This window comes from Acinonyx jubatus, chromosome A3, assembly GCF_027475565.1.
Source record: "Acinonyx jubatus isolate Ajub_Pintada_27869175 chromosome A3, VMU_Ajub_asm_v1.0, whole genome shotgun sequence".
NCBI lineage: Eukaryota > Metazoa > Chordata > Mammalia > Carnivora > Felidae > Acinonyx > Acinonyx jubatus.
The window spans coordinates 33,889,137-33,906,160 of record NC_069388.1 but is presented as its reverse complement, the minus strand read 5'-3'; the positions used below and the strand labels follow the sequence as shown (position 1 = coordinate 33,906,160).

At 38.0% G+C, this 17,024-nt stretch overlaps 1 protein-coding gene across 3 annotated transcripts in view; it reads right to left on the bottom strand.

Moving 5' to 3' along the window:
* PLCB1 (phospholipase C beta 1) overlaps positions 1-17,024 on the bottom strand; it is a 695,548-nt gene that overhangs the window by 191,011 nt on the left and 487,513 nt on the right. For all 3 annotated transcript variants that reach the window (XM_027069591.2, XM_027069592.2, XM_027069593.2), the window contains exons 8-9: positions 15,461-15,561; positions 13,870-14,036 (exon numbers count right to left, since the gene is read on the bottom strand). In XM_027069591.2, the coding sequence (XP_026925392.1) occupies positions 13,870-14,036; positions 15,461-15,561 (268 nt within the window). The remainder of the gene's footprint in view (positions 1-13,869; positions 14,037-15,460; positions 15,562-17,024) is intronic.

Here is a 17,024-nt window from a genome sequence, read left to right as displayed (position 1 = left end):
AAGCGCTAAAGAAAAACATTATGCCGTGGAGGCTCAGGGAAAGAAAATGTAACTGGCTGTATTTACAAACACAGTATTTTTTTTTTTTTAATAATGGATTCTGACTTGAAAGGAAATGTATTGTAAAAGTGCAAGCAGGATAGGAAAGGAAGACAGAGAAGCTCTTTGAAGAGCTTCTTGAGATTTATCTATTTCCAGTATGTCATTTAACGAACTTTTCTGTACTGTTTAGTATGTGCAAATATTAACTCATTTCATCCTCATGGTAACTCCATGGAGTGGGTAATACATTTATGCCCCTTATGTGGATGAGAAACCCAAGGCAAGTAGCTTGCCCAAAGTAACACAGCTTACAAGTGGATAAAATGGGATTGGAACCCAGGTAATCAGGCTTTGTGTTCCATGCTCTTAACTACTATGCTATCCTGCTGTTGAATACCATACATAATCCGGGAGAAGGTAAATAGTAACAATGATAATCTCCATCATCATCATCATCATCATCATTGAAGGAAGTGTTACCCTTACTTGAGCACTGACCATGTGCCAGGCACTAAAATCCTATGACAAAAATCCTATCCCATTTTTAGTTGAACAAACTGAAGCTTAGAGAAGTTAAGTGGCTTGTCTGAGGTCACAGGGGTACAAAGCGTGAGTGGGGCAATGGAGAGGGACAGATGGTGGTGTGTGCGACTGATGATGTTTGCCCACATAACTTTCCCAGCACTGGGCTGGATAAGGGACACAGATGATGAAAAGGAGAGGGTCTTGCATCCATGGCAGTTGGCTTTAATCTGGGCACTCTGGATTAGTCCTAAAAATAGCCCTGAATGTGACCAAGGAGCAATTTTTCCCCCTGATTTACTTATCTCTCTAAAACGTGTTACTTTAATCTGTGAAAGAAGCTGGGCTCAGGCAGCACAAGTGACCCATCTGGCAGAGGCGTGAGGATTAGCTCTTTGATTCGGATTTGTCTATCAAGGACTAAAATTCTTTTCCAGACTTAATTTACATTCTAATCTCTGCATGTGATTTAAAGGCATCCTCTAACGTTTTTATTCTCCAACCCACGAGTCTGACTTTTAGCAGGAAAAATAAAATACAACAAGAAACCTGTTATGCCAACATGAGGACCAGAGAAATGCTAAACAGAAGATGTGACATTGTTTTGTGGGTTTTGCAAAAAAAACCAAAAAAACCAAAACCCAAAAAATAACCAAACAGCAAAAAACAGGTTAGTTAGCTTAAAAAAAAAAAATAGCCAAACACATGCAGGTAAAATCTTTTAAAGCTCACAAGAACAGAGATTTCTATGAATGCAGCCTTGGAAGACAGATGGCCTATAAATCCACACAAAGTCATCACACAGTTGAGACGGGCAAACTGGACCATGTGTCTGCCAGCTAGCATGGCCACCAGCCTCATTCTGTGGAGCCAAATGCCAATTAGGCAGGCTCTGGCACTCAATTATTCAGATGTCCATGGGATTAGGTGGTTGAGAATCCATTCATCATCATTCAATCCCCACTTGTAATGTAATGATATCAGAGAATGTTGGAATGCTACTGGCCCAATGGCTTAACACCTCCTAAGTCCAAGCACAGCACAGAAAAGCTATTTCCTTGGCTCATGTTTATTCCTGGTGCTGTGACACCCTTGTGTGAGTTCTGCTAGACCAGCTCAGGGAAAGTAAGTGCAGATGGCTTTCATAGTCCATGGCTCACCAAAATCTATTTGTCTGCTTTCAGAAATAATCTATTAAATGTCCCCTTTTCAAGCACCCTTGCTTGGGCACAAACTTTCCGATTACAAATGCCAACTAACTGTGCTTTTGTAAGAGTATAATGAACTTTGCTGGTTTCTTGATTTTATCTGTTTAGTTTCCAATCCTGGAGTCAGTGTTACAGATTCTTATTCATCTTGATTGCGTATCTGTTCTATTACTTTAATCACATTATTGTGTGATAGTGTCATAAATGGCTACCTGCTCCTCTCAAAGCCTTTGCCGATTAACCTCTCAGCCAGCTGTCAGGGATTCTGTGTCCCTGCCATCTCCCCTGCACTCAGTTCAACTTGTTGATATGGTTTGTGTGAAAGTTCTTAATGATGACACCTAACTTTGATTTAACACTTTCCCTTTACCAACATGTTCTCACATCTGCGAGTTTATTTACTCCTCACTGTTCTGTTTGGTAGGTAGGATGAAGTTTTATTATTTGACACGATAGATAAACAAGCTCTAACCCAGTGAGATTTAATAGTCCTTTTAAATGGACGTGGCTAGGTAAGGAAAGAATCCATATTAGAATCTTGATCTCTTTTTTTGTTTTGTTTTGTGTGGTGTTTTTCTTGTTGCTGTTGTTGTTGTTCTTTGTTTTTTGTTTTCTATTTTTTTTTTTTGCAGAACTGTATTGTATTTATTCATTAAAAAATCCATGTATAAGTGGACTCACACAGCTCAAACCCATGTTTTTCAAGGGTCAACTGTATATATATCTTCTTTATCCTAGAACTTGATCTTTCAAACACAGGCTTGGAGTCTTTACACTAGATTTATGTAAAAGGTTAATGGTTAAAGGTTAGAGGTTCTCAGAGGGTTGTGAACAGTTTGTTGCCTTTTATTAGTGTACTGTCATCTTGCTCTATCGAAAAGACCCTTTACAGTGGCTCCTGACCAGAAGGTAAAGGAGGCAAAAATGTTCTAGGTTCTTAACTAGAATGTCATGTTCCTTGGTCAGGTGCAACACTGGCTTTCTAAGTGCAAAGATCACAACCTTCCCTTCATTTATGTCTCTTCCAGTGTCTAGTGTAAAGGCAGGCCTAGAATATGTGCTCACTAATGCTTTCTGAGCTACTTAGATGTTATCTCTTAGTGCCTTATATGTCTCAGCATTCCTGAAATACAGCTTGAATGTCACTTTCCTCTTCAAAAGCCTTCCCTTCTTAGAGCAATTCCCAACACTCCCAAGAACCTCAATAAAGAAAACTTTCCCTTCCCTCCAAGCTTCCCTGGCACACAAAGGACACTCAATAGATACTGGGTGAATGAATGGAGGTGTATTACATTCTATCTTGTATTATAGTTATTTGTATATATCATTTACCCTTCAAATTATAGTCTCCTTAAGAGCAAAGACTTTTATCTTGAGTTTGTTCCACTTCTTTGGAGTTCTTAAGCCACATGGATAATACGTGTTTGTCAGATTAAAGTGTCCATACAATTACACCAAATAGGTGTTAGAATAAAGAAAATAGTTCAGTGAGCATCAGGTACCTTGGAGGATTTCTCCTTTGACGTGCTGGAGATTCCTGTTATAGTTGCAGAGTTGGATGGAGAATTCTTTCTATACTATTGTGATCATGGTGAATATGGTTTTGTCTGTAATGACATTGTAGCAGCCTGTGTTGGTGCCCCAGGAAATATGGTTGGGCTGGACTTCCATGTGCAACTCTTTGTCTGGTGGTTTTATGTGATGCAGGCCGGAAGTGCCTGAGGATTAATATTTTCTAACAGCATCTGCAGTGACTATGCTTGGGAAACTCAGGTGTGTGTTCTACATTGGCTTCTAGAATTCACCTCCGGACCGAGTCCCAGTTACACACATGGATAACTTGCTTGGTTTCACAACCTTACTATCTGCCTTCCCTTCCTTGTTCTCACTTTCTTTTGTATCACCTCTCAAACTCTTTGTACTTGAATTCTCCCAGAGTTGGCTCCTGGGGGAACCCAAACAAAGACAAATAGCAACATTAATAAGAAACATCTTTGGCTTATTTTCTACATGTAAGGTAGAGTGTTAGGTGAGAAGGTTGATTTTGTCAAACATCCTCAGTTAAGCCTTCATCTTAAAATAATCTTATCTCTACTCTGTTTTGCTTTCACTCTGGACTCCTAGAGACCACAGTGGTTCAGAGTTAAGACAGAATTTCTAGAATGTCTATAACGAATTAATGAAGTTATAGATCATTCTCTGCTTCCTGACATTATTTCACCTATTGCCATGGCACATTGTTTAGCTGGTAGGTGTTAGGGTAAACAGTCCACATCTCATATCATCTGGGTTCCTTGTAGACAGTTTGTTTTCCATGAAGTTGATTCTCTCTACATTTGAACTGTTTCTTTCCCACTTATTTCGTACAAAACCAACTATTAACAATACTAGACTACAGGTAACGCAGATGTTGGGGGCCAAATGCCTATGACTTAGTGGCCTTTCTCCAGCAGTGTTACCTACTAAGGCATTCTTTTTAACCGAGCCATAGTCCCACCTGACTTCTGCTGAGAAGGGGGAGGTATCATAGTTAGCAACTGTTAATGCTACTTTCAGGAAAGTAGCCATTATCTGCTTTGTCCCTTCAGCTCTCACGTGAAACTACAAAGCACCTTGGGAAGAGATAGCTGGCTGAGGGAAAGAGGTTTTAAGAAAACTCAGCATTCTAGAGTGGATTAGGCTACCCAACTCATTTCCCCACATCTTGGAACTGGCATTTGACTTAGTCTTTTACAATTTATTTTTTTCCTGACTGGTTGTTTTCCGAATAAAGGCTACTTCAGCTACGAATGGACATGGCTGTGACTTTCTGGCTACTGCCATGCTTCTCAGCAGACATGGAGGTCACTGAAAGAATGCCTGGAGGAGGGAAAAACCCAGGACTCCTAGGCCAGGCATTTGCCTCTCCTCAGGCCTCAGACTCCTGGGAAAGGAGGAAATGCAATCAAGAAGGGAAAGGGAAGTATGTTACCAAGTCAACTAATGAACAATGGACTCATAATGGCAATATTGAAACAATTTTTTTTTTCATTTGAGCCAGACTGAAATACAGAGAAGTCTATGAACATAGGAAACACAAAGTTAAGAGGAGTTTGAACACACAGTTGATAATGTCATTCTTCTGTGACCTTCCACAGAGGGCTAGAAAGTCAATAGGTGGAGTTTAAATGGGATCTTAATCAATAAAATACTAGAGTGGCTTTTCAGCCGCTTTCTCACTGTAGTAACTTAATTAAGCCATGAAAAGAACTGAACACGTCACCCAGTTTTCATCTGCCTTTGTCTTTGAGGAAGAGACTCTGTATTGTTTGAGTTGACTGTGTACAGTCATTCCAATTCTTTTATTTTTTGGATTGCTCCACAGGTAATCTATATAGAAATATTTAAATAGATGCTGTCTTAATTGTGAGGCAGATCTTTAAACCCATCAATATTTCCTCCAGATGAGTGGTTTTTAAACGGAGCATCCTGAATCTCCTGGGGTTTTGACAGAAGCGCCTGCAGAGAATGAGGTGGAGGAGAGGCCACCACCAGCTCTATTCCAGACTCCCCCCTTCTTCAACCAAAATAGTGCTTTGAAAGGTTTCCCTACACATTGGCATTCCTTGTGAAACTTTGTTGGAAGAAACAAACACAAATAAAGTAGGTTATGTCAAAGACAAGTTTGAAAACGACCTTTGTGGATGCCAATTGCTAACTTCTAAACAGTTGACCTGTATCTCCTTTCTCAGCAAATCCTGGTGGTGGGCCCCAAGTGAGAGCCGGAAGTGCTAGGGAGGACACTGCATTGGGGCACAGGAAATATGGTCCTAGTCTCAATATTGTCCTTCCTTAGCTGCCTCGTCTTTGGTCTGAGAGTTTGGGCTAAGTAGCTAGGTCCCTCATAGACAGGAAAGCCCAGGATTTGAGGCCGCCAGCCAGACCTTCATGAATGGTAACAATAAACAGTCCTATGACAGGTTGGAAGGGACAGGCCATGGGCACTGCCTCCTCCCATTTTTTTTTTCTTCCAATGCTCAGCTACTCTAATCTTGTCCACTTTTCACTTCTGACTCTGAGGGCGATTTATGAAAAGTGCTTATCTTGGGGTTCTTCTACAAGTAGGCTTTGAGACAAGGATTTCAGTGCAAGTAACTTATTTGGGAGGCAACCCCAGGAGATAACAGTAGAGGAGTGGAGAAATGAAAAGGGAAGGAAGGAAAGGTCGCCTAGTAAAGGGAACATTATCAACCAAGTTACAGTTGTAGGCAACTAGGGTCCAATCCCATTGGGGAACTCTGGGAGAACAAGCCTCAAAACCATCCCGCATAAGGGGCAAGGGGGATAAGGTACTACTTCCTGAATGAAAACTACTCTTGGGACCATGAAGTCCCAACCATGAGTGTCAGGGGAATGGGAAGAGCACCTAGTTCTGCTAGGTTGGTATCATCCCACTTCACAGATGAGAATTCTGAAGCTCCAGCAAGTCAAGTCATTTGCCTGAGGTTAACTGGTTTAACAATAACACTATGCCAGCCTTTCCCTTTAATTACAGCATGTTTGATCTTTCAAGGATAGACAGTAGACATGAATAAAAATAGTCATTATTTTTTAATGACTTCTACCTAGACTAAAGTGAAATGGTGCTGGGAAAATAATTGTTTTTAAAAAATCTACCAGGAAGGGGCTCCTGGGTGGCTCAGTCAGTTAAGTATCTGACTTTGGCTCAAGTCATGATCTCATGGTTCGTGAGTTAGAGTCCCACGTCGGGCTCTGTGCTGACAGCTCAGAGCCTGAAGCCTGCTTCGGATTTTGTGTCTCTATCTCTGCCCCTCCCCTGCTCACACTCTATCTCTCTCTCTGTCAAAAATAAACAAACATTAAAAAAAATTACCAGGAAAATTAAGTTATGAAGTAAATGGTAAGATTCCAGTGTAAATCTTCACATTTTTAACTGTAATTTTATTTTAATAAAAATATTTATGAAAGAATGATTGAGTCAGAAATGAACATTTGTGCACAGATAGGACTTGCCATATTTTTTCAGTTTTTATCTTCAAAGATTCTAATTTATTATTATTTGCAATAAGTGAAATAAGCCTGTTAGCCAAGAGACAGCAACATTCAGGAATGCCCCTGCCGAATGCTGTGAATCGCACTTCCAGATCCAAAAATGGTTTGAAATAATTTGTTATAGGGGAGCCCGGGTGGCTCGGTCGGCTAAGCGTCCGACTTCGGCTCGGGTCATGATCTCACGGTCCGTGAGTTCGAGCCCCACATCGGGCTCTGTGCTGACAGCTCAGAGCCTGGAGCCTGTTTCAGATTCTGTGTCTCCCTCTCTCTCTGCCCCTCCCCTGTTCACACTTGTCTTTCTCTGTCTCAAAAATAAATAAATGTTTAAAAAAAATTAAAAAAAAAGAAATAATTTGTTATAAATACCAATTACCACTTTTCATAGTTCAAGTCAGCAAAGGTTTTGTGGCCAACAGTTAATACATGCAACCCTCCTATCACAAATAATTTACTTAATTTTCCCAGTAATTTCTCAGGGATTTTTTTTCAAAAAATGAGAAAACTAGAGGGTGGGATAAGTCAAAGAGGTTAAATGGTTTCCTAAGGTGAGGTAAACAGTGGTGATGATTTGTTGATTTCTGACCCAGTTTTAGGGGGATCTGCTGTGTTTATCTGCCCGGTCAGGGAATTTTTGCTCCTTCTTCTGGGAAGCACACCAGGACTGAATTTCAGGGAACAACCTCACTCCTACTGTCAGTCCAAACCATGTGGTATGGGTAGTGGACCCCTCATTGGCTCTAAGGAGAGTTATGTGACCTAAGTCTGTTTAATTATTGCACTCTATTCTCCAAGCCATGATGATCCTAGTTCAGTAGTGGCCTTGGGTGACTCAAGACAGGCTCAGGTTTCTGGTAATTTTGTTGGAAATATGAGTAAAAGTAACTTCAGTATAGGAGCTACTGGTGGCCTTCTTGTTACTTTAGGAGAGTGTGCCCACGCTGGTATATTACAGCCAGTAGAGAGAAAATGATTGGAGAGGAAGAAAGACAATTCTTTATGACATCATTGGAGCCCTTTGATGTAGTCATGCTTGAAGTCATTAACACCTTGTAGTGTGTGAGTCCTGATAGTGTTGTTGTTATTTACTTTTATTTTTTGTAGTGCAAGTGCCTGACTTAAGTTTGATGGCTTAGGCATCCATTTCAAAAAGACACCCACTTCAAAGACAGCTATCATGAATAAACCAATTGACAGCCACATGGCTAGATAGGGAGCCAGCTCACCTCCCCACACTGACACTCCTTTGATTTAGAAAGTTTGCTTGATTTCAATAACTGGCCATTTAGGCCACTTGTCTTTTCCTGATCTTATGTTTTAAATTCACCAGTAGAGTAAGCCCATGAAACCCCAGACACCCACGCTCAACCCCTATAAAAACAAAACCCAGACTTGTGAGTGTGCTTTCTCTATAAGTGATCTCCCTGTGTGGCCCCAAATGTATTGTGTGATTTTTCAGGTCTTATAAGTAATAAACATCTATTTTTTTCCCAAATTACCTGATGGTTGTTGCTTACGGGCATCTTGAAATCATAGTAAGAACCACAAGTGCTGGTCCTACCACAATATTGGTTATTGATAAGCTGAGATCAACACGAAAAACAGCTTGACTTTTTGTTCATATGCAACAATAAATTTCTTTCTGGGCTTCAATTTGAGTTAACTTTCTGTCATTTTTCTACTGAAGGAGTTCCACCTAATACTATGGTTGCAAGACTTCCAAGTCCAGTGCTACTTCTAGCACATTCTGGGTGCTTCTTGCTATTGACAATAATGATATAATATAGTTCAATTTTAGGAGAGTCTAATGGATACATATATATTTGTGTGTGTGTGTGTGTGTGTGTGTGTGTGTGTGTGTGTGTATACACAATAGTTATTTCTACTGATGTAATCATCAACATAGGTCTATTTAAGGCAAAATGCTCACTATACCTGAACTTCTATTTGCTTTGCCTGAAGCCAAATCCATTTGCTATTTTGAGTTCATTTTAACTATTAAACTATTAACTCAGTGAGTACTGATCAACTACTAAAAGAGATTATATAGCTTCATTTTGATGACTTAATTGCAACAAAGCAGGGAAGCTTTTGTACAGCACACCTTATAAAAATTTAAGAGGAAGAGCTACTGATAAAAAGGAATGTAGTTAGAAACATCTGGTAATATTATAATCTGATATATTAATGCAATTGCTTAACACATACTCATGAACACCTGCTCTTCACAGAAGGATAAAAATATGAAAAAACTCAACCATTTTCTCTGGGTTTGGTTTTTTTTTTAATGAATTTTTGCCTTCTTTTACAGACAGAACAGTTAAATCTAATCTTCAGTCTGTTACCTAAGGCATCATTTTATTCTTTTTCATGCTAATTTTACTCAATGCCTTCCTTCTACAGAGTGTAAGTGATTAAAAAAAAAGAAAAGAAAAGAAAAGAAAAGAAAAGAAAAGAAAAACTCTGGGAGACATTAGTCTTCCAACTGACATGCAGTACCCTTCGGTTTGGAAGAGGCAGGGGTCATTATGTATTTCTGTGTTAAGCATGGGTTAGCATTAAGCATTTTGTTCCAGTGCAAACAACATGGTTAGGAAGAAACATTCCTTGATCTGGGGCCATGGCATTCTTCAAAGTGTGATTTTCAATAGTAAAAATAAATTGAACTCCCTTGAGAACAGTATTTTCTGCAACAAGATTTAAACTTTTTTTTGTGGAACTCAAATATGTGTACATTTGGCCTTACACTGCACAGAGACCCTGTGATTATTTATAACCAGTATATACATCTGCAGAAACAGAAATTCCAGCATGGAAATGTGGCCCACATGCCAATGACAGCAGGCCCACAAAGCGTCAAAGTCCATCATCCCTTCTGGAGTTTCATTTCACACATCTATGTTTAGTTATCTAACGTACGGTTTAAGCATTTGGGCTTTTGGCCATATTGGAAATTTTTCATTTATTTTTAGATTACCTTCTATGTAAAAATTACGTGGAAGTGCATATAAAAACTAAACATTAGCATATGTCAACTTTGTGTAAACTTTACTTGTTTAACACCTACTTAAAAATAGTTTCTCAATAGCAGAGAATTTATTTATATTATTATTTATGTATATTGTGGATGCATCTTATTCTTAGCATTTTATAACAAATATAAGCAATATGGAAGTGCTTTTTTCAGATAATTTGAATTGAATCTGTAGGTCAATTTAACTAATGCTTGTGCACATTTGAGGAACCAATCAAAACAAAAGTAGCAGAAAAAATTATAATGTAATACACTGATTTTCTATCTTATTCTACCATATTTATGTTAAGTTTACTTAGTAATATAAGCATATTAAAATGTACTATCATAATATAGTAATAATTAGTAATTGCAATAATTATATCCTACTAATATAGTACTTATTTTCTTACATGTTTATTAATCAAAATGTATTAACTCGTTGACTGGAAGTTAAAAACTCTGCTCTCTAGAAGAGCATCTTGGTACAAGATCTCAGGTAAGTCATTTAACCTCAAAATTTTGGTTTGCTTTTTACAAAATAATAACGTACATTTTGAAAGTCACATAATGAATGAAAGTTAATTTTCTTGCAGATCCGTACCAGTCATCATATTGAAATTAAACAATACTTTCTTTTTTTTTTAATTTTTTTTTATTTGACGTTATTTATTTTTGAGACATAGAGAGACAGAGCATGAACGGGGGAGGGTCAGAGAGAGAGGGAGACACAGAATCTGAAACAGGCTCCACGCTCTGAGCTGTCAGCACAGAGCCCGACGCGGGGCTCGAACTCACGGACTGTGAGATCATGACCGGAGCCGAAGTCGGTCGCCCAACCGACTGAGCCACCCAGGCGCCCTAAACAATACTTTCTTAAATTGTACTTTGTTAGATTTTATTTGCAGTTACCTTATAAATAAAGAAGATGCAAAAAAAAAAGTTTCTGAAAAACTCTTAGTCAAACATCCAATACTGTGAACAGCAAAACCGAATGTTAAAATTGATTTTCATCTTTGGAAAAAAATAATTAAAACTCTTAGTTATTAGCCAACTGAGGTCTAACTCAGCAATTTCTTAGTCCTACAAATAAAGATTTCAAAATCATTATCCTTTTGACAATGAAATCATAGTTAACACAATAAAATACTTTTCTCTAGTCTTTGTTCACATAGAGCTGAAGCAGTAAACTAAAGGACTCTCAAGTTCATTTTCTTACAGGAGTTTTTGGGCTAAGAAATGAAATCCACGATGAATGGATAAAGAAGATGTGAGATATATGTATACATGTATATATATATATATATATATATATATATACACACATACACACACACACACACACACACACACACACACACACACAATGGAGTATTACTCGGCAATTGAAAAGAATGAAATCTTGTCATTTGCAACTACGTGGATGGAACTGGAGGGTATTATGCTAAGCGTAATTAGTCAGCCAGAGAAAGACAAATATCATATGACTTAACTCATATGAGGACTTTTAGACACAGAACAGATGAACATAAGGGAAGCAAAAGTAATATAAAAACAGAAAGGGGGACAAAACATAAGAGACTGTTAAATATGGAGAACAGAGAGTTATTGAAGGGGGTGTGGGAGGCGGTCTGGGCTAAATGGGTAAGGGGCATTAAGGGATCTACTCCTGAAATCATTGTTGCACTATATGCTAACTAACTTGGATGTAAATTAAAAAAAAGAAGAAGAAAAAAAAAAGAAATGAAATCCATGATTAAAAAAAATCACATCAGGGCTGACATGGAGGCTTGTAATCCATATCAAAGGAAGTTGTAGAAAAAACCAAAATTGCTATTTTACTTACTTATCTATTTATTTATTTTAAACAGTTTGTTAGGTCTTCTTAATGTTTATTTATTCATTTTGAGAGAGAGAGAGAGCACCCGTGTGAGTAGAGAAGGGGCAGAGAGAGAGAGAATCCTAAACAGGCTCCATGTACAGTGTGGAGCCTGACAAGGGGCTCAATCCCACGACCCTGGGATTATGACCTGAGCTGAAATCAAGAGTCAGATACTCAACTGACTGAGTTACCCAGGTGCCCCTATGTGCCCGTCATGATTATGGCATTCATCGTTAGTGTTTCCATAAGACAGCACTAAATAAACTTGCAAATGCTAAGACATATCATCTTAATTTCCATTAGAATCAAAATCAGTTCTTCTAGGATTATAGAGTTTTACAATAATCTGTCACAAATTTTTCTCTTTGAGTCTTTTACTGCCTTCAGGTCATCAGAGGGTGATGGATGGAAGTGTCATATGCAGGCTGAGGCACGGACCATCTGCAGTGTGGTGTGAACAGTGGAGAGAGGGGCAAAGTCTGGTCTCTGAAGTGTATTACTGGTTTCACGAAAGCTATTTGTTTCTTCTGTGTCACAGGCTAACCATTTTTAGAGGTCTTGTTGGCTTTGTTATAACACTGTGCTAGTTATTTTTGGTGAAGTTCAGATTTCAGAAGGGAACTGTCAAGCTGCCCGGGCAAGAAATCTGCAAGGAATTACTTTTTGCATAATGATAAGGAGAAATCCCATCTTTGTGGCTCTAGGGACTGAAGGGTGTCAGGAGTAACTAGGTTCAGGGGGGTGGGCCTGGCAATGCCGACACACACTGTTGATCACTAGTTTCCGTTAACAACCTCACCTTCATGGCAGTGACAGGGATGATGACAACAACAAAGGCAAAGTGCTTGACCAAGAAAATGAACAAAAACCACCCCCCCCAAAAAAAATTTCATCTGTAAGTTCCCAACTAGTAACATGCAGAATAAAATTAATGATAATAGTTTACTTTTATACTTAATTAATGCATTTTATTTTCATTTAGAGGACTAGTTCCAGAATAAATGCAAAGGTTAAAAGACTTTTTAGTCTATTTTTATGATAACCATACTTATTAATGACTCTGAGCTTGCTAGAGCTGTTTCTGTTACTTATGAACTGCCTGCATATTAATATGCAATTAATTTCTTCTTAATAGTTGGTTAATTGTACTTTATTTTCCTCTCTATGGAATATCTAGGCAACGCACAATAACATCAGTAATAACACACCAGTTTTCTCGGTGAAGCTATTTCAGTCCAGGTGAGAATTGGTCTTGATAGTAAAGAGAAAGCCGAAGGGCCTATTCAGGGACTGTGATGCCACATATAACTGAAAACTCCCAGCAAGTAAATCGTGAGGAACTTATTTTGTCAATTCATTTCTCCAGAATCAAAAACATAAATTTCTTAAGAAATTCCAGGCAACGTAGAACTATCTTTCTGATCAATTATTAGACTAATAAATTTTGCTATCAACATTGATTAAAACAAATTTTTTTCATGTTTATTTATTTTTGAGAGAGAGAAAGACAGAGTACAAGTGGGGGAGATACAGACAGAGGGGAAGACACAGAATCCAAAGCAGGCTCCAGCCTCTGAACTGTCAGCACAGAGCCTGATGAGGGACTCGAACTCACGGATTGTGAGATCATGACCTAAGCCAGAGTTGGATGCTCAACTGACTGAGCCACCAGTCATCCCTGATTTTTTTGTTTTTTAGATAAAAGGCCAAATTTTGTATTTCTATAAGTGGAAAAATTCATCAGTAGGGTAAATTAGAATAAGACAAGGGTCTAATGGATTAAATAGTCTCTGTAGTTTTAAAGATTTAGGAAAAGTTATGGGTCGTTTTATAGAACTTCTAGAAATAGAGCCAAAAAGACAAACTTAAAGATATGGGATTTCTTGTTCAAGAAATATGCATTCAGTCACTAGGTAAATTTAAGATAAAACAAATGACATTTAAGAAAATGTTTTATGTGCACATACACATAACCAGACACTTAAGTTTTAAAAAATTCTATCTCTAATTGAACCACTAGTGATTCAAGACAGAAAGGAAAGCAGGCATATAAACATGGGACCTAAATAGTCCTTGTTGTGGATACCTACAAAAGGTGACCCATTGACAATTAGAAACCAGCTTCCCTACAGTGTGGGGCAAAGTAGACTGACCTTTTTTGGCAAGGCTATCGTTGGGCTCATACTTCTCAATCAGTACTTGGACTTGCTCTTGCTTTAAAGGTGGGTAAAGTATTTCATTTAGCCGAGGATCTCGCTGCTTCAGGTTGATAAAATCCATCATCTGATCAACTGTAAGGTATGGTTTGCTTTTGGCACCACTAAAAGCAATTAAAAACCAAGAAATTAGAATATTTGTCTACAGAGTTTCATTCATATATTTGCATTTAGCTACAGGGAAATAAAACCCTGCCATACCTGGAAAGAGCAAGCTATCTTGAAATCCTATCTTGCCCTAAAAACGTGCTGCTCCGTCACAATTGCTGTATTCTATGGGATGCAAATATGTTTTGCAATCACTGCCACTAAATTGCAATGGCCTTGAACCATACTGGATTCATAAGAAAATTCTGTTGCCTTTTCATTATAATTTAAGCTTAAGAGTTTTCTCCTTCTAAAGGGATTTTAAGGCAATTTAAAAAAAATAAAACATATTGCAAGTATGTTTTGCAATCACTGCCACTAAATCGCAATGGCCTTGAACCATACTGGATTCATAAGAAAATTCACGAAGGAAAACATTGCATCTTGTGCTTAAGGATGCACCACTTTCAACTGAACATAGAGGTATGGGTGTTTGGGTTTTTTTTATTATGATGCTAAATGTATGGTTGAGTCATCAAATTCCCATATCCCATTTAATTGTTTAGAGATGTATTTATTACTCATTACTAAAAAAAAAAAAAAGGTAAACAATCTGGGTACATTTTTCTTGTCAAAAGTTTTGTTTCAGCAAAAGTCTATAAATCTTCAACATAGTACGATTCAAACTTCCCTTTTCAATCCTGTTGACAAACCCAAAGCAAGTTCAATGGTGCAAATATTGCTGATGTTCAATAAACAGTTAATGGCAATAAACATCACAAAGTGAGTATATCCTGCATCATTCTTAGCGCTGTTCGCTTGTCTTCCACATAATAAAAATCCTTATTTTGTCAATCAATTTGGGATTGATTTTCTATTGTCATGTAGATTTCAGTATACTAGGAAAGGTGAATTGCTGCTGCTCTGCATTTGCCCTGGTGTTTTGGTTTGTTTCTTTTATTTATTTTTTTCATTTATTTTTTTTAAAGGAATGCCTATGAATTTTCTAAAATAGAAGCAAATGATTTTCAGCTGGGGCAGTTCTTAGCAATCCAAAGTTCTCATTTCACTAATGTGATTCAGAGACGTGACCTGACTGGTCCCCAGGTCAGAGTTCTTCCTGCACCATGGATATACCTCCACTGAGCCAAGATGCTGTGTTCTAGCCATAATCTTCAAATCAAACAGAGCCCCAGATGATTTGTAAACTAAGAACGCCCAGCAACAAATCACAGCAACCTTTCACTCATTAGAAGCAGGGGTTGCACATGAGGGGTAGAAATGTTGGTGGTCTCCCAACAAATTACACACAAGAGCTGTTATCGTACACGGTGCATAAAGAGTTCTTCCATATCCCTCTATTGCTCAAAATCCTGCCCAAGCCACCCCGAGCACCGCTGCAAGCCGAGAAAAAGTGGGTTAAAAGAACGTGTTCTCTTACAATTCAGAAAAGATGTTATCAATTTCAGGTCGAGGGCAAAGGTTGTTCAGGAAAACTCTGTACACTTCTGGAGTGAAATCTTCTTGAGGTATTGAATCATTCTGGGAAATAAAGCAACATGGTCAGTAGAATGTCTTATTCTTTCTCTATCTTCCCCCCTCCCTGTTTTCTTGTCTCTCTTTTCCTTCCTGTTTCTCTCGGAGGTCAGGGTGAACATTCAGAAAACATCATGAGGCTAGCTGTAGAGTTCATTTGGACACTGGCTTTGAGCTATCAAAAGTCTAACTTTCTGTTGCTTTTTCATTATAATTTAAGCTTAAGAGTTTTCTCCTTCTAAAGGGATTTTAAGGCAATTTTTAAAGTACATTTACAAGTAAGTTAGACTTAGCACAAACAGGGTCTGTTTAGCAGATTTTCCTTTTAGGCATTTTTTTCTTTTTTAGTTTTAATCTTTTTAAAAGACTGTCATAAAGTATACATATCATAAAATTGGTCATTTTCACCATTTTTAACTGTTCAGTGGCATAAAGAGAAGTCACATTGTTTATGTGCTGTTTAGCAGATGTTTGAATGAATTCTTTTTTTTGAGGAGCAAAGAAACTCGAGACAGACATTTTCTTTTTTTTTTAAGTTTTTTTTTTTTTTAGTTTATTTTTGAAGGAGAGAGAGAGAGACAGAGTATGAGAGGGGGAGGAGCAGAGAGAGAGGAAACACAGAATCCGAAGCAGGCTCCAGTCTCTGAGCTGTCAGCACAGAGCCTGATGCGGGGCTCAAACCCAAGAACTGTGAGATCATGACCTGAGCCGAAGTCAGTCAACCAACTGAGCCACCAGGCGCCCCGAGACAGACATTTTCGAAATGAAAACATAAATTCGAATTTTGTATCTTTTTTTTTTTTTTCAAACAATGTTCCTTCTGGCTTAAGTAATCTGTTAAGTTGTAAAACAGTTTTTGTAAGTAGGACAGCACCAGTCATTATTTCTCACAGACTTTTCTTGGTCCTACTGTTTGGGAACCAAGTCATTGAGATAAAAAGTCATTTCTATGACTTATTTTTCTGTTTAGTCGGGCTGCCATGGAAACCGGAAGCATGTATTCAAGCCTTTGTTAACAGGAAGGACATTCTTCATGCTCCTTTCCTATTTCAGCTAAGTGTTTGTATAATTATTTTTATTTTCAAACCCTTAAACCAAAAACACCCCTTCCTTTTACCATATGCATATGTTTTGAAATGTACTTTTATTGAAATACTTAAAATTGTTGTCTGAAATTGTACACTGCTTGCTAACAGATAAAAGACCTTAGCTCACTACTTGGCAAACAGCAGGAGTCTCATATTTGTGGAATGAATGAATAAAATAATATTTCCTTTAGTAAATCCACTTATGGAGCAGGAACAAAATCTATTTTGCAAAACAGAACTTTGATATAACCAAACAACACATACAGCATTACACATAGCAAGGTCCATTAAGCAGCAATGATCCAAACCTCTTATTTTTTTTTTCCTTTCTTGCATTAGTTTAAAAGCTCTTCCTCCTGGACTGGGTTTTGTCTTCCCTTC